This window comes from Phyllostomus discolor, chromosome 11 (assembly GCF_004126475.2).
Source record: "Phyllostomus discolor isolate MPI-MPIP mPhyDis1 chromosome 11, mPhyDis1.pri.v3, whole genome shotgun sequence".
NCBI lineage: Eukaryota > Metazoa > Chordata > Mammalia > Chiroptera > Phyllostomidae > Phyllostomus > Phyllostomus discolor.
In genome coordinates, this window is record NC_040913.2 from 78,495,165 (window position 1) to 78,513,730 (window position 18,566).

Sequence of the window (18,566 nt, forward strand, 5' to 3'; positions counted from 1 at the left end):
CAGCCACCTCAGCGGACACCACAGGGAGCAGAAATGCACCTTCCCTGGCAAGCCCTGCCCAGACTGCGGATTTGTGAGCTAAACAAATGACCACTGGTTTAAGCCAATAGGTTTTGGGTGTCTTATGCATCTATGGATAACTTAAGACTTCAATTCTCCTCTAAAATGATCTACAGATTCAGTACAATCCCAATATAAATGCAAGAGGCTTTTTAAAAATAGAAGGTGACAAGCTAATTCTAAAGTTTATATAAATGTACCAAGAACTGAACATAGACAATTTTTTGGAGGGGAAAAAAAAGAGTAGGAAGGCTTACCATAAATCTACAGTAGATTCACACTTACATGGTCCATTAATTTTTTTTACAAAAGTGCCAAAATACTTGAAAGGGGAAAGGTCAGTCTTAACAATAAACAGTGGCAGAAGTGAACATTCACTGGGGAATAAAAATGAACCTCAACTCTTATTTTATACCACCCACAAACATAACTGGCAGTAAATCGCAGGCCTTAAGACTATAGAACTATAGAGGCAAGACTATAAAACTTCTCGGACACAGAAGAAAAATCTTCATGACCTTAGATGTACTCAGGAAATGTTTAAAACTCATAAAAAGTGGGAACCACTTTTAAAAGAAACAACTGATAACTGTTTTATCAAAATTAAAAAAAATTGCTGTCTGAAAGACTTTACAAAAGCAAAACACAAATCTCAGAGTGGGAGTAAGCTAACATAATGCATATATATCCAACACAGGACTTTACAACTCAGTAAGAGCCCATGCAATAAAAATGTGCAAAAAATTTGAACACATACTTCACAGAACACACTGCATTTTTTAGCTATTATAAATACTCATGTACAAGCTTTTGTGTAGGTATTTTCAATTCTCTTGGGTATATATCAAGAATTGGAATTGCTGGGTCATACGGTAACTGTTTAACTTTTTGAGAAACTGTAAAATGTGTTCCCCAACAGCTACACCGTTTCAAATCCCCACTAGTAATGTATGAAAGATTCCAGTTTTTCTGCGTCCTCACCAACTAATCATGTCTTTTTTATTCCAGCCATGGCAGGGGGTGTGAAGCGGCATCTCAGGGTGGTTTGCATTTGGATTTCCCTAGGGACTAATAATGCTGATCATCTTTTCACGTGTTTACTGGCATTTGTATCTCCTCTGGAGAAATGGCTATTGAGATGCTTTGCCCATTTCTTATTTGGGTTGTCTTTCCACTGTTGAGTTATAAGTCATTCATCTATTTTGGATACTTAATCCTTATCAGATATATAACTTGCCAATATCTTCTGTTCTGTAGGTTGTCTTTTCACTTTCCTGATAGTGTCCTCTGAAGCACAAAAGGTTTACTTTTTTGATGAAGCACAATATAAGAAACCATTGCCCATCCAAGGTTTATACTTATGTAAATCTCAGACTTTCATAGTGCAGCTCTTATAATGTAGGTCCATGATCCATTTTGAGTTCATTTTTTAATATTGTGCGAGGTAAGGGTCCAACTTCATTCCATGTGGATATCCAGTTGTCTCAGCAACATTTGTTGAACACACTCTTCTTTCCCCACTGAATTGTCTTGGCACCTAAAGTTGACTGCTTTAAAAAAGTAAGAACAACGACGAAAGCACTGGGATGCTTGGGGGAGCAAAGGTTAAGGAGATCTTCACGGAAGTGCCCCATACCTGTAGCCCAGAGGTGAGGAAACCACGACCAAGGTCACAGATCTCTTGCATCTGGTTAAAAGCAGTGGAATGAAAATCTCACCTGCCCCCGAAAACCTCTCATCTGCAAAAGCCTGCACACCACTGCTGGCAGACAATGAAAACATCTTTTACTTTCATTCAGGTTTCCAATGAGCAAATGTTAGTTCTTTATGAGTTCAGCTTCAGTTACCTGGAATATGTATTTTACAGGATTATGTTTGGTCCCCTGGGAATGACAGAAATTAGGAGGATTGCAATAGACTAAGAGCTTCCTAACCTTCCCCAAGAAAAATGACAATACAGGTTTATATGGGAAGTATATGAATTTGCATTTCCTACCAATTTTACATATCATAAAGCATCCTGAGATTTAAAACATACAAATTACTTAACAGTAATGCTGCATGGCTGCTTGTTAGAGTTGTTGCATTGGTTGAAAGTTATCTGAAACTTATGAAATCTATTCACATTTTATATAAATACTCTAGAGCTACTCTAGAAACCTGGACTATTTGGACAGTGTCCCCCAAATCATATTAGACACTAAGAACCCGTAGTCTGAACTTTATAAAATATATAATGAGACTAGAATTAGGATAATTTGGGACAAGATTCATGTCTGATAAGAGAGGAGTACTTTTCTCTGTTCACATTGAACTGCACAGATTTTTTACTTTTAACTGTTTGCAATATTTGCAAAAAACAAATTAATAATAAATGGTGATAAAGATAGTAAGACATGGCAGTCATAAAAAAGTTCTGGAAATTTCAGAACAAGTACAACCCTGACTTTAGATGATCAGTAATCTGTTTATGCCAACAAAACCTTCTATGGCTTTTTTTTTTTTTAAAGTTGGGTAAAAATTCTACTTTCCCAGATTCGCAGTCTTTTTACTATAGCTCAAAATCACAGGGCTTTCTTGTAATATTTACTACTATGGTTTCAATTTTATGTTGGAAGTGAAACTTCTGCAAGTCTATCGTTATAGCTAATGTCACATCTGTTTTGTATCACACTATTAACATGGATAACGTACTTCAGAAACTGAAGTGTGTAGCACATTTTCATTTCAAAAACATCCACAAACTAAATATAGATATTTAAAATCTTTATTGTTTCATCACCAAAAGTTCTGTTTCCATAGAAGAATGGCAATGAAGTATCAGTGCACGTTCTATGGAAAATTCATACCTCAAGTAACTAGCCTAGAAATCAAAGACAGCACTATGTCAAGCCAGTGTGCAAGATCAAAACCACAATGCTGCCAATGCAATTAGTATACAGAAAGACTATGCAGCTGTTAGAAAAAGAGGCTGTGGCCACGTGACTAAAACAGTCGCAGTGTCCTGCACTGACATCCTAGAACAGAAAATGGGGAAGGACCAGAAAATGTACTTCCTGCCAAAAGAAGAAATCGAGTCGACCCCAGGCCCTGAGCTCCCAGTGGTTTTACCAGCTAACTCCTGTGGTCCTGCACCTTCCTCTTTAAGTCTGCGGCGCTGTACCGCTGCACGCCGCTCGCAGTCTGATGTGTAAATGGGACAACCACGTGCAGGTACCTCCCTCTGCCTCCCATCTCACAGCTACAAGCAACAACTTGGGCTCGGCTATGAAACCTGTGGCCTTTAGGCATCTTCAGTAAAAATACGAACAAGCCCAAAATTTGTTCCCATTTTCTTGAGAAATAAACTTTATAAAATAACAAAAGATAGCTGTCATGATTACTCAGTTTTGTCTGAAGGCAAAACAATGTTTTATGTAAGTATACTGAATAAACATACAAATCTATGTCCCTAACAAAATACTGTCAGGCCAATTTGAGCATTTTCATAACTAGCTCCTGAAAAAAGTACTGATAATGGTGAGCTGCGAATAATCACTACAACTGGATCACTCCTGGTGATTGGGGGCAGGTTTATGTCTGAAGCTGCTGTACAGCTGGATGTGGCTGCTCTGCATTAACTCACACAATGAAGGCCAGTTAAGAGGAAACAGCAGCTCTATCACGATGAAATAAAAATGAAAACAATTGAGAGGTATACAGGAAACTTGTCTTAAATAGTTTTAAATAACCTATGATGAAGCCTTAGAGAGTAAGAACTACAATTACCACAGTCTAAATCTTAAATTGTTAATGCAGGAATTATCTGCAGGGCCGGCAAGCCACTGGTCAATCCCACCAAGGCCCGTGGGGCGGAGGGCACTGCGAGTGCCTGGCAGAGCATTTTCTCTCCAGGTGGGTTACACACCTCCAATGTAAAGTGTTATTAAATGATATGGGAAAGCGATTTTGCTTAACACAGACATTGTATAAAATAAATTAAAAGGAGGGAGCAGGGAAAGCTTTTCTGGTAAATATGATGCAAACATACAACTTTCCCTTATCAGTGGTAGTTCCACGAATGACCATTTTACCCACGGGAGAACGTGAAAGGCTGACAGAGGATCAGAAATTTCCCTTATAAATAGAAACAGGATTCAAAAAATGAGATTTCAACATCGTTTCCTCCCACAATGCAACTCTTTAACTATCTGCAACTCTTTATCATAAATGCAATTAAAAATCGTATCTTAAAAACCTGTTTTTATGCCCTTACCTTAAAGTTCAACAAAAAATTCTTCAAACAATTGAGAAGAAAAGCACTCCTTTGTAGCAATTCCATAAAATAATTTTCAATTCACAGAACATCTGCTTACTGGCAAAACCAGCAACCCTTAGGGAGGGTACGGGCATTAATACCTGGCCCTTCTGAGGTATAAATGCAGCTAGATTTGCGCTGAGTATATAGCCTATAAGGTATGCCAACAGTCTAAATGTTTGCATAAAATTGGGAGTGATGTCATCCTGACTGATTGAAAACTTACTTTTATAACTTTTTGTAACAATGAAGGTTAAATAATTTTAAAAGACATACTTTAGCCCAATAAAGCCAGAAGAAATCTAATTTCTAACCAATGTGAACAGTTATTACATTTAAAAAATGTTTAACATTGCATATTGATTTAAAACAAAAAGTGAACAAGGAAAACACATAAATATTTAAATTCAGCAGGACACCACAAAAGCATACTATAGATAAGTGTGAAATCAGTCAAACTTTCCAAAAGAGAAAATCCTTTAATCCTTTAGCAAGTCTCTGTGAACACAGTATGCTTACAACGCGCGCGCGTGAGAGGGGAGCACCTCGAACACCCCCGAGAGGCCTGCCACCCCGCTCGGCAGCGCTGCCCCGTCTCCTGTGTGCGCGCGCGGAGGGCCGACCAACCACAAGAAGTCCACCTGACAGCAGTTCCGCAGTCAGTCTCTTTCACCACTGCTGCCAGCTGAAGTCGTCGTTGCTCCCAAAGACCAAGAAAAAGCCCAGTATAGTTGCAAAGATGACTGTGTTTCCTGTGAGAACAAGTGCGCAAGCTCCCCACTCAATCTACGGAAACAAGATATAAATGCTCAGTTAACAGACATAGGAAAACCAAAGAAAATGAAAAACAAATCAAGGCTCTAGTCATATGCCAATCGTAATCTACAACAAGTAAGATTTATAATAGTAACTTTCACATTATTGAGGGAAGAGAATCGAAAATTTTCTTTAAAGTACCACAGGTGAAAACACACTCATGTACGTCCTTTTAAAGGGGCAAGCGGAGTGAGCACCCTCTCCACGGGGAGGGGTGGCCAGTCCCCACTCTCTGCTCCCCGGAGATGGAAGAGTGAATCTGGTCGGGGAGTTGGAGAGGAAGAGCCGAGTATAAGTAACCCGCCTTCTCTTTTGTACTTTTGTACTTTCCCACCTGCAAAGAACCCACGATCTCCTTGGATCCTCACGGTTCAAGCTGTCCAGGGCAGGCCTACGGCTGTGCAGCACCAGGCTGATGAGCTGTCACGCCCAATTCTGACAGCAAAGTATTGGTGAGCCAACGGTGCTGCAGACCCGAGCCATGCTCTCCAGTGTAATTTTTACCAGTTAACCACAACAAAAGTTTGTTTTAAGTCTCTATCCTCGAGGCTTCCACGTCTTTTATCTCCCTTTTTTATGTCGTTTTAACAAAAACTTTTTCCTGAGAAGAACTTTACATTAGTGAAGAATGTATTCACTTACCAGGTGCGCTCTGGCAAATACAATAGGGAGTCCAAAAGCTGAGACAACAATGCCTGTTGTAAGAAATATGGCGAGTTCCTTACAGGCATTACTCATAGCATCTGTATCATCCACTAGTCTTCTCGCTATGCAGTATGGGATAGGTGAAAGGATGTAAAAAAACAGAACAAAGAGGGGCCAGTATTGGCTGGAAAAAGAAAAACGAGTTAATGTAGTTTTTGCTATGTCATTTCCCTACATATAAAATATGCTTTAAAAAATGAGGACCAAAGGAATATGGCAATGTATAGAACATGATCTAGCTTAAAAATAAGCTATAACCCGAACACTACAATGAGGAACATTTAGAATCAGAGTATTCCTAGTGTCAATTATGATACAATTAGTGAAATATTTATTCTATTAAAAGAAAATGCTTTAAAAATTACAACGGTTGGAAACAAGGCCCTAAATTTAAAATATTTTCATTTTTGGTTATAAATAAAGAGGCATATGGAGAATGGGGATATCACAGTGAGTTTTAAAATTCATAATTCATGTCCTTAACTGCAAGGATATCCTGCCTTAGCATAAAGCTGGAATGCCTCCAAGCTCTTCTTAGGTCACTAGGAACTCCCAAAATACTGGAATCAAGATAGGGGAAATGAACTGAAAGTAATATTGAAAAGTTTCAGCCAGAATATATAATTTATCACAATAAAAATAGATGGCTTTTAGTTTATAGTCTAGCTATTGTAATGCCACTTCTTCGTTATGCTAATATAACTCTAAGTTAAGGTAAGACGGTACCACTGAGGGGAACTGTGAAGAGTTCGGGGGGCTGCTCTGTGCTGTTTTTGCAAATTCTTCAGAGTCCATAATTATCTCACAATCAAAAGTTAAAAAAGGATAGACAGCCTTTAAAATTACCATAGATAAAATACACATCAGAGTGGAGATGTGCTTATACTTACAGGCTTTTGACAAAGATTTATCTACATTTTTACTAAAAATCTTTTCCTAAATATTTTGAGAATAGAACAAATTACAAATGAATACATGCTTAAGAAAAGAAATTTAAACAACAGAAGAGCACAAAAAGTGAAAACTCAAAGTTGCCCACATCTCCCGTTTTTTTCTTTCTGAGTCTCATTTTGAGCTTTTTGTGGGTCCTTCCATACAGAAAAACTCCATAAACATATACCACTTTTTTCGGACTATAAGATGCACCCCCCAAATTTGGGAGGAAAAGTGGGGGGGGCCTTATAGTCCGAATGTAGCTTACCTGGGCAGTGGTGGCCTATGTTATTAAATATTTTGCCACATTTTTTGCTTCAAAATTTTCCCCCTATTTTCCCCCTCTAAAACCTGGGTGCATCTTATAGTCTGAAAATTTTGGTAAAAGAATCACTGCACTTTTTCATTCAATGATACAGCCTGAACTTTCCATATTAGCAATTACAGCTCTCCCTCATTCTTTTTAAGACCGCCTCATGTTTCCATGGATGGATGTGCCAAAATGGCACCATTTTCTTTTTCCTAGACCTTTAGGATGTTTCCAGGTTTTTCTGTTCGTATAAACAAGGTTGCCACGAATACCCACACTCTCCCCCAACCATGCATATCTGCAAACACCTGCAAGTAAATTTGTGTGAGAAATTCTAATAAGGGGAAAGGTGAGTTCAAAGAATATACATTTTGAGAGCTGCAGGCAAACTGGCCTCCAAAAAGACTGCTCTTGTTTATCCTTCTACTCACAGTAGAGGACACTGCCTGTTTGCCGACATCTTTTTTGTTTTTGCCAATGAATTTCATTTAATTTTGAGTGAGGCTGAGCATATTTTCATGGATTTATAAGCAATTTGCAGTTCTTTTACTTATTCGTTGAAAATATACTTTCATTTTCCTTGTTTCATTTTTTTACTGAGCTGCCCATCTTTTTCTTACTCATTTATCCTATTAACTTTTAAAATTCCTTGTTACCCTAAGAAAAGTAACTGCTTATATAATTATTTTCTTAGTTAACTTCTCTTGACTTTGCCTATGGCATTTTTGCCGAAAGGACATTTTTGATTTTGTCAGTGGGTACTCAGAAGTGAGCAGTGGGTTTGGCCCGCTGTGCTGCAATCTCGCGGTCACAGGCTTAGCAGTCCTCTAGGAGCAATAGCCCAAAGTCTTTTTTGCATACTGGTGTCCTAAAATATTTATAAATTTTAAGTAAAGACTTTTAAAAAAGTGTTGACCTTGGTAAATGAACATTTCTCAGGATTGCTTTTACAGTCATAAACATTTTCTACGCTTTAAAAGTAGGAAAGTTTTATCTTATTTATGCAAAACGACAAAAATGTTACATACTTGTATATTGGAAGAGCACATCCAAGCATCAAAAACATCAGCCCAATTGCTCCTCCGAAGGACAAACTAATCAAAGCTGCAAAATAAAAAGTCAAGTAGAAATACTAATTATTAGTATTAGCAGTCTGAACATTACTTGTAATCCCAGAAGCAAACAGCAAAACAATACACAAAAATACAAACGTACTAAAAGTAAGTTATCTTTCAAAGTCTAAGTTACCTAGTCTCAGAATAGGTCTTCTGTAGCATCTTCAAGGCAAAAGGGAGCAATAATGATTTTCAGAGCCCTGAGCTGTTGCTAGCACACCACCAAATTCCCTTTCCTGGCTCCATTTCTGATGAGTGTCTCAATCTGCAAGAGCAATGCTCCTCCAGACATTAGTATTACAGTTCCAACACAGAATATTACAGTTTTGAAAAGCAGTATATGGAGAAACTCTGCACTGTCCTTTTTACTGGACTTTAGAAGCCCCATCCTGTGGGAAAATCTCTCCCACTCAGCTTTTGCTTCTTTTTTTTAAGATTCTATTTATTTACTTTCAGAAAGAGGGGAAAGGAGGGAGAAAGAAGGGAAGAAACCTTTATGTGCAAGAGATATGTTGATCAGCTGCCTCTCACATGCTCCCTAATGGGGACCTGGTCTGCAACCCCGGCATGTGCCCTGACTGGGAATTGAACTAGCAACCTTTTGGTTCATAGGTGCACACCCAATCCACTGAGCCATACCAGCCAGGGTAGCTTTTGCTTCTTGTACATATATATACCCCCAATATGCATAAAACTGTTAAGAAAAAAGTGTCCAAAATGTACAGAATATTGGTTACATCTTTCTATGGTATCACTATTCACTATTTTAAGACATTATCACAAATAATAGATACATTCTAAGTTGAAACACACTGTAATTGTCAGACTATAAGATACCCGCCCCACCCCCCCCCCAAAAATTTGGGAGGAATAATGCTGCTGTTGAGTTCTGTTTACATTGGTGAAATATTATGCTATTTATGTTATTAAATATTTCACATTTGTTGCTTCAAAAATTTTTCCCCTATTGTCCTCCTCTAAAACATAGGTGCATCTTATGGTCTGAAAATATGGTAGCTTCTCAATTTACATACACATACAAAGTCTTATATTTTACAAAGTATTTTCACATATATCAGTGAATAGCAACAACTTTCTTGAATAGCCATAGTTAATCAATGACCTAGAATTAAGCAAAGAAATAAGTGATCAATTTATTTCCAATTCTATATAGCCCATATTTCTGCAACTGCATGACTAAGAGAATAACATGTCTCCCCCCCCCCCCCCCCCCCCCCCCCCCCCCCCCCCCGGTGATGTAGTTAAAATTACAAAGATTTGTAGAAGGTCTAAAAGTTACCAAAACGTATATATACACATAACATATATAGGCCAAAATTAGCTGTAAAGGGGGTAAATGCCGCCAACTACCACTGATAAACTTCTCTGAACTAAAATGGGCATAATCAAGGAAATCCATTGAAATGGTAGCTCGGCAGATTTAGTTTTCATTTAAATCACTGATGTAGTTCGTGTCAACCCCGAACTCTTAGTCCTCAATGCTATAATTTTTTCTGTTATGGAAATAAAAGAGAAAGAAATATTTAAACTTTTATTTCCTGGCAACTGAGGAAGTTTACAAGGGAACGCAATGCAAACCATTAGGAAAATACTGCGTGTACCATCTGCTTTGGTCAGTCCAAAACAGGTCCTCAGAATCTGCCCTGTTTGCTTCCCCTGACGCACATCAGCCACAGCAGGCTACTGCTAACCCGTGTCCTCTGTAGTCCAGTGACACCAGCCCTCTCTCCTTTTCTAGAAATCAGCAGGTTCCCTTACCCATGTGCATGTTGCACTTGTGTGTCATCTACCTCTGACACTTCTTTACTCGTTCATTTCATTCAAAAATATTCACCAAGCACCAAATACATAATAGGTGCTGGCGATGTGTTAATAAATGAGATACGACCTTCTCACACTCAGGGAGCTTGCCTTCTTGTCCTACTCCTTACCTCTTTCCTCCAACCTAATTTCTACTGTTCCTTCAGATCTCAGCTCAGTCTTTTCTTCCTCAGTAACGATTTTGCAAACATACTAAGTAGAATAATTGTCCCTATCTCTCTCTCATTCATTCATTCATTCATTCATTAAATATCTACTAAACACCTAATGTGTGTCACACACTGTTCTTGATTCTGGAAATAGAGCAATGAAAACAAAACAAAACAAAAAACACAAAGCTCTCTTATGAAGCTTATATCATAGCCAGAGAATAATATGACTTTTTAAAAAAGTCAGCAAATAAATGTCAAGTGCTATAAAAAACAATCATGCCCTGGCTAGTATGGCTCAGTGGATTGAGCACTGGCTTGTGAACCAAGGAGTTGCTGGTTCAATTCCCAGTCAGGGCACATGCCTGGGTTGTGGGCCAGGTTCCTGGTAGTGGGAGCACCAGGGGCAACCACACACTGATGTTTCTCTCGCTCTCTTTCTCCCTCCCTTCCCCTCTGTCTAAAAATAAAAAAACAAAATCTTTAAAAACAACAACAAACAAAAAACCAGCAGGTAAGGAGGAGGGAGTGCTATTCTAGATACATTAGCCTGGGAAGGCATCTCTGACGAGGTGACACCTGAGCAGGGATCTACACGAAATGAGAAACTGGACCATGTGGGTACCTGGGGGAGCAGTCCAGGCAGAGGGACATGCATGTGCAGAGGCTCTCCTTACACTGCACACCTCCCCTTTGTTCAGTTACCACAGCTGTCACTTACTTTGATTTGTATTTGTTCTTCCCTTTAAACTGTTCATTTCACAAGAGAAGTTTTTCTGCTGTTGATGCTCACACCCCACTCCTAACACTCAATATTAAATATCTATAGAATTAATGAAAGGAGCCAAAGGGGTGGGTGGAAGGAGGGAAGAGGAGGGGGTGTGGAGGGGAAGATAGTGTGCCTGATACAGCAGGGAAGACACAGCTCTTAACTGAAAGTCAGGGGATGCTGGGTCCTATCTCCTACCAGCCTCCTACTAGCTGTCTAAATAATTACAATTGAGTGTCAGTTCTTTCTTCTATGAGAGTTGGACTAGATCTGAAATGCAAATAATTCTCTTAACACTAAAGATATTTGTTATAAGACATGCTGAAGAAGTAAAAAACCATTTCTACTTTTCTAATGTAGTTGACAAACAGCTAAGTTCACCACTGTAGATACTATATAATAATACCTTATTTATTCAGAGGCCCTTTATCCAGAATATAGAATCCTGGAGGAAAAGAAGGTCACTAAAGAGACCAAATGTATGTCACAGAGCCCATACACTAAAGCCAACATTCTTTATACACAGACCCTTAGGCTCTCATTCAGAGGTTATCTGTTCATATTTTATAATACAATTAGTGTATGAATTTCAGAGTAAAAAATTATTTAAAACATCATCTATGCTCATTTATAAATATTTCCAATAGAAAAATCATGTACCCAGAACAAAATTAAGTAAAAAGTCACTTTTCCTTCCAGAAAAGATCAGTTACCTATAACTTATGACACAAAAATTTTTTAAGTTTCATGCTCTTGTTCCCCACATTGAAACAAATGAAAAAGAGGAGACGAGATGGACTGCATATAAGCAGATCTGTCCTCTGATAGATCTCCTGACAGGGAGGAGACCGAAAAAAATTTTTAAGCCAGGCAGAAAAATGCTCAAAAAGCATACCAGTGTTTGGTCATCTTGGCCAAGAGGCCAGTAGCTTTAGGACTCAGTCTCTGAGGGTAACTGTTTTGTGACAGAGAACAACTGTTTCATTCTTATCATCAGAAAGGACAGTCTAAATTCTCTGAGTATACTCTTAAAAAGGTAATGAAAGACAACTTCTTTAAAAAACATAAGGAACTAAGCCCTGGCTGGCGTAGCTCAGTGGATTGAGTGTGGGCTGGGAACCAAAGTGTCCCAGGTTCGATTCCCAGCCAGGGTACATTCCTGGGTTACAGGCCATAACCACCAGCAACCGCACATTGATGTCTCTCTCTCTCTCTCTCTCTCTCTCTAAAAATAAATAAATAAAATCTTAAAAAAAAAACATAACGAACTAAAATGGGATAAGATTCAGGTGCGAGAGGTAATTTTACATGACCTCTCACTTCCCGGTCACAGGGGAGGGACCAAAGCCAGTGGGGTTGAGTAAATTGATCAGAAGTGCTTTCCCAAGTCTCCAGTCTTACGAAATTAGCAACTAGGTTCATTTATATACAAATTTCATCATTAGTGTATAAATGCTTGTCCTAGATGATGCATCAGCAAGACAAAAATGTATACTGTAACTGAGTGATGCAACACTTGGCAACGAAACTTAGATGAGTCTGGTTTCTCTTCCCAAAGCCTCTACCCTAGGGAGGGAACAGCCCAATCACCTACACTCTCTAGAGACAGGGTGCTGGTTCAGTGATTACAGAGAAACAGTAGCAGAGGGCACCAGTTTCCTAACCTAGGCATTACCAGAAAAACCCATGATATCGCAAAGCAATAGGCAAGCGTCTCAATAAGTAATGAACTCCAACTGTAACAACACTCTTTAATATAAATAGGCCAACAGGAAAAAATATCCTGATAAACAGTCATACTCATAACAATCAGAAGACATTACTGAAACCAAATTTGTTAAGTACAATTCCATCTGAGACACTTTCACCCAGTAAATATTTATGCAGGTTTACAGGAAGAAATTACAGTTATTTTAAGAAAGAGACTCCTGCATTAATGACACTGAAGAAATGGGAACCTGGCAACATCCTAAAAACCACAGCCGTCTACCATAACTGCCTTTCACACAAGGACTTGAAAAGATCTACTATGGTTCAAAAGGAGATTATAAAGTGCTTCAGCCGCACAGATGACCACGTTTTACATGGGAAACAAAGTGTTTTCAGAAATTAAAAATAAACACGAAATGGTAAAAAAAAAAAAGTGAAAGAAGCTCAAAAGGTCTCCGTAGAGGATATAAAATACACAGAAAAAAACACGGCTATCAAAGTTTTTCACTTCCTGCTTCGCTGCCCCTTTTACCAAGCCGCAGGTCAGGAAATCGGTGAAGTTTGTCGTCAAATTGAAAACGCTGTTCACTGGTTATCTGTTTCTAATCACAACAACAGAACTACCAGTTAAAAAGAACGCAACGTTCCTATATTCCTATTTCTAAAGAAAACATACACTCAAACGACTAATTGTTCATTAAGTTTTAACACTATTTTATCTTGAAAAACCTCAACTAAGTAAGAACTTTCAAATGTGAAAAAGCCTCAACGTGCAAGTGTGGGAGAGGGCAGAAAACAGGAACACTCCGGAGTCGCTTAGAGGGTCTTAGGAAACGGCACAGACGTCACAAATCAAAATGCACGTTTTAGGAGCGTGGAAAGCCTCGAGCGCGGCTCCTGAGACGGGATGTGGTCGCCGAGGTTTCGGGAAGAACCGTCCTTAACCCTTCCAGGGCTAATCCCTTCCTGAGCGACTCGGTTCGGCTCAGCACCCGAAGATTGTCCCTTTAAGTGGGAAATGACACTGATTTTCCGTAACTGGCATCTCTAGTCGTCTCAACCCCCTCAAACCCCACACTCCGCTCTCCTCTTTCTCGGATGCAAACTCCTGCAAAAGGAGTTGCTGCGGGACTTTAAACGGACCACAGACCACTTCATTCTTTGCACGGCGAGCGATGGGTGGAGAGGGAGAGGCTGCCGAGATCAGCTGAAAGCGGGGGCGGACGCAGAAGCCGCGGTCCCCTTGGTCCTTTCACAGGGAGCGCCGCGCCCACCGCGGCCCGCGGGCCGGGGCGGGGGTCAGGGGTCGGCCTGCGGCGCAGGACCCGGCGGCGCGCGCTCCGACCGGGGCGGCGGCGTGCGGGGGCCGCGCGGGACCCTCCGACGCCGCGCTGGGCGGCCACTCAGCGCTCCCGCGCCCTGCATCCCAGGCCCACCTTTGATGCCGGCCATGGCGGTAACGTCCCTCCTGGCTCCAGGACCCAAGGCGGCGGCGGCGGCGGCCGGGAGACCGGAGACGCGCGGCTGTAGCAGCCACCAGACAACACCCGGAAGTGCGCGACGCAGCACTTCCGCCGGCGGCTCGCACTCGCGCAGGGGTGCGGGGGGCGCGGGGGACGCGGGGGACGCGCGGGACGCGCGGGCTTGGGACTGGGAGGCCGACCCCTTCCTTCGCTTCTCAGCTACCCGGCAGATCGCCGCCCTCGGAGGCTGTCCTCCCCAGCCCCGCTTCCGGGGCGTGGCGTGCCGGCGCCGTCCCCTAGATGCTTCTCAGGTTTGGCGGAAGCTCCATTCCGAAGCTCCTCCGGCATCCCGAAATGTCGCAGAGTCTTTGATGAGCAGGGATCGCCAGTAGCCGCCGACCTTCGGAAGGCACGGGGTGATGTCTTTGGGGGAGAATTTTGCGATTCCCAAGGCGCATCCATTTTTCTCTCTTCCCAGCCTTGTAATAAAGGTGAAGGAAGGCTAGCTGGCTGGTCTGCACTTGGCTCCTCGGTTTCCGACTCAGAACTAGGGTTCTAGTGAGACCCACCTCCGGAGAAAGCAGTGGGACCCGGTAAAGGGTGGATTTAATACAAACCCAGTCTCTTGGGAGTCTGAGAATCGCCGGGTTTTTCTGGTAGTAACAGGGCTAGAAAAATAAGGAAAAAAGCAGAGGTACAAATACACTTATTTTAACTCGTCGTAGAAATTTATTGAACATTTACTATGTGTTGGCAACAGGGCAAGTCACTGAGGTCACCAAACTGGGTACGGATTATTCTATTCAGGAGCTTCTAGTTCAGTGAGACAGACACACAAAACAGCGTGAGATACAACAGTGATAATTGCTAGGGTAATAGGTAAATAGTTCTATGAAAACCTTCGATTTAGATCAGTCAAAAGATTTCCCGGAGGGAGGAACAACAGAGGGACGTACAGATATGTAACTAGAGAAGAAGGAAAAGCCATCCCGGGGAAGGGATTGTGTGTTTGTGAGCGGGGTGGGGGTGATGAGTTTGGGCGGCGGACTCGGGGAGCATAGGACTTGGTCCGCTGGAGAGAAGGTCAGTGGGATTGCTGGGGTTTGGGCTGGGCAGTATGGTTGGTTACACAGCAGGGTCCTATAGAATGAGCCGCCCCCCCCCCCCCCCTTTCTGAGCAGTAAGAATCTTTTGAAGGGTTTTAAAAAGATACAAGTGGAGGTGGGTAATGTAAGGTTCTAATTTAAATCTTTTCCGTCATGGGACTAAGATAAGATGGCATATAAAACCTTGTTGAGTGAATGGTTAGAAGACATGTTTCCAACATGCTTTAAAATGAGAGATACCGGGGAGCTAAAGATGTTCATTTTGCTCCCTTCCACCACTTCCAAGCTTGAATTAAAAAAAAAATTTTAAAACAGGTCTCTTCTTAAGGCTTAATGCCCAAAGTAAGTCTATAGGTGCCTTGTGGAGAAGAATTTTTTTCAATTCAAGTTGGTGCAAAAAATTCTGCCACCTTCTGTACCACGAAGAAAGAGTTTCCATTTAAGGACTGTGGTAGCAAAACCACAGGCACACTTGAACATATGTTGTGGAAATGTTGCTATTTAGACAACCTGTGAATCACTAGCCCTCTTTTCTAAACTGAAGTAGACTTATGCATCCTGCCGTCCAACCATCTTGAAGGGGATAGGTGGAATTCCTGGAGAAGTAAATGATTCCATCCTAAATAGTCACTTCTAACATTTTGTTTCACAGGCATCCTTAAAAACAGGGATGGTTGAGGGACCATAGCAGAGAGATAGCTGATCAGTGGTGGTGTATTGGGAAGTGATAGCTTCTTATCTCATAGGCTCATGGCTTGGCTCTTGAGGAAAGTTCACATTTTAGTAAGCCTTTTGGAGCTTCCAAAAACCCCAGTGGAAGAGTTAAATGCTAGTCCCCTAGTTTCCTCCCATGAATATAATGGATTGGGCATTGTAGACATTCGTCTTTGATAACATTTATAGGCAATTAGGATTGTTCTTTAGGTTAGAGGGGAGTTTTGCCTCTGTGGTCCCTGAATCCTAAGAGTTTGTCCTCCTTTGACTTTTCCATAAGATCCACATGTTTCTTGAAAGAAAACACTCACTACACTAAGGACTATTTTTGGTTTGCAGATGTCTAGAGTTACTTGAGACCTTAAAGACAGCATGTCCAAATTTTGTATTTCAAGAACCACTCTAGATATTCCAGAATTTTTGTGGGCAGAGCCCAGGAATCTGAAATTTTAACAAGAACCCTAAAGATTTCCTATGCAAACTGAAGCTTGAAAGTAATTGTGTTAAAGGGGCAGAATGTCAGGTGTTTTTTTAAAAAAAATTATTTATTGATTTTAGAGAGAAAGGAAGGGGGAGAGAAAGAGAGAAACATTGATTTGTTGTTCCACTTACTGATGCACTCAATGGTGGCTTGTATGTATCCTGACTGGGGATTGAACCTGCAACCTTGGTGTATCTGGAGAATGCACTACCTCAGTGGACCCCAACCTTTTTGGCACCAGGGACCACATTCATGGAAGACAACTTTTCCACTAACCAGGGCAGGGGGATGGTTTCAGGATGCTTCGTAAGCATTATATTGAAGCTCACCTGGTGCACTCCATGGCCTGGAAGTCGGGGACCCCTTCTCTAACCAACTGAGCTACCCAGCCAGGGCAGTTTTCTTTACCAGTTTGCCAAGTGAATCCTAAACTTTAGTAATGTTATATCCTTTTAAATGTTCTCTAATATAATAGTTAATTTCTCATAGTTTCAGAACTTTTCATTTAGATGGCTTGCTGTCCTCCAAAGTTAATTCACAAAGATGGTAATAGGGCTGAGGGAAAGAGCTGTTATTTATCGAGCAGCTGCTGTGTACCTAGTGCTTTAAATATTTATCTGATTTAATCCTCCCTACAATTTTGTTAATTTGGAATTACTAGCTCTTACAGATAAAGCCAGAGAACCCCCAGAAAATATTTTAGTTTTAATTTTAAAAAGCTTTATTTTGGAAAATTTTAAATATATAAAAAAGTATTCCAAATAGTGTGATGAACTTCTATGAACCTTCAGCTACCCTTAACAGTTAACACATGGTCAATGTTTTATCTATTCTCCCCATCAACTTCCTCCTACTTCCCATATTATTTTGAAGGAAATTCCAGATGTAACTTTTTATCTTTGATATTTCAGTGTTCCTAAAAGGATCTTAAAAATAACATAGTCATAGTACATATATCACACCTGAAAAACATTTCTAATTTCCAATTGTCTTATAAATATCATTTATTTTATAGTTTGTTTAAACCAGGATCGAAATCAGGTTCCCACATTGCTACTGCCATATCTAAATTCTCTCCTTAGACATTGTAGTTCTTCCTGGGGCATTAAATGGTGTCTTCATTTTGGTAACTACCAAATTTACCTTAGCTTTGAAATTTAGACTTGTATATCCAAGTGTCTACTTGACATGTCTACCTGGATGCCTACTTCAAACTCAACATGTTGAGAATAAAACTCTCTATCATCTTTATTCCATTCATGCTTGGTCCCTCTCTAAGACACCACTGTTCTGCCTCCTCTTGTTCCACTCTTCCCCAGTCTAACTTTGCTTTAGTTGTACAGGCTTTATTTGCCTCTCCCACCCCCCAAATTTTGTTTTATTCACTGCCGATCCCCTGTGCCTGGAACAGTGTCTGGCATGTATTATTATTTACTGATAGGTGCTCCATATATAAATGTATGGTCAAGTTAGTGAATGAGTTGCTCAAAACACAAAGCCTGGCTTTTGCATCCACTGTTCACCAGGCGGGCATGAAGGCTCTTCCTCTGATCTTTGTATGGTTGATTCTCATCATTCAGGTCTCAAAGCTTCAAAATCACTTGCTAAGGAAGGTACTCCCTCCTTGAACAAGTTGCCTCCCAGTCTCAATCATCCTGCTTTATTTTCATCTATGCACTTATCATTCCCAATTATCTTAATTTATCAACTTATTAGTTTTGTGTGTCCTATCCCACTTCAATGTAAGATGCTTGAGTGCAGGGACCTTGGCTGTATCCTCCATGCCTAAAACAGTACCCAACACATATTAGGCATTCAGTCTATATAAGTCGAGTGAATGAATGAGAGCCTCCTAGAATTTTCTCTGGTTGATTCTTTAGGCAGTAATTTCTCTTCCTGATATTTTCTAAGCTCTTACTGCCACCACGCAGAAGGAAATATGCGTCTCGTTTTAGAAGGCTCTGAGCCTCTAAAACGAGACAATATATTTCCATGTTATCTTTCGGTCGAATTTTCTCTGTAGCCAACCACGTGCTGAAAACCAAGTTGAGCGAGGCACACCAACTTCCCAGGGAAGGTTACTGAGGTTTTGGACA

The 18,566-nt window shown here is 40.6% G+C and overlaps 1 protein-coding gene across 1 annotated transcript; it reads right to left on the reverse strand.

The window, feature by feature from the left end:
* Positions 1-1,897: 1,897 nt before the first annotated feature.
* LEPROTL1 (leptin receptor overlapping transcript like 1) lies at positions 1,898-14,428 on the reverse strand. The gene is made up of 4 exons (XM_028526894.2): positions 14,143-14,428; positions 8,150-8,225; positions 5,816-6,002; positions 1,898-5,143 (listed from the first exon to the last, which is right to left on the reverse strand). The coding sequence occupies exons 1-4, from the start codon at positions 14,156-14,158 to the stop codon at positions 5,027-5,029; spliced, it is 396 nt and encodes a 131-aa protein (XP_028382695.1). The 5' UTR covers positions 14,159-14,428; the 3' UTR covers positions 1,898-5,026.
* Positions 14,429-18,566: the final 4,138 nt, after the last annotated feature.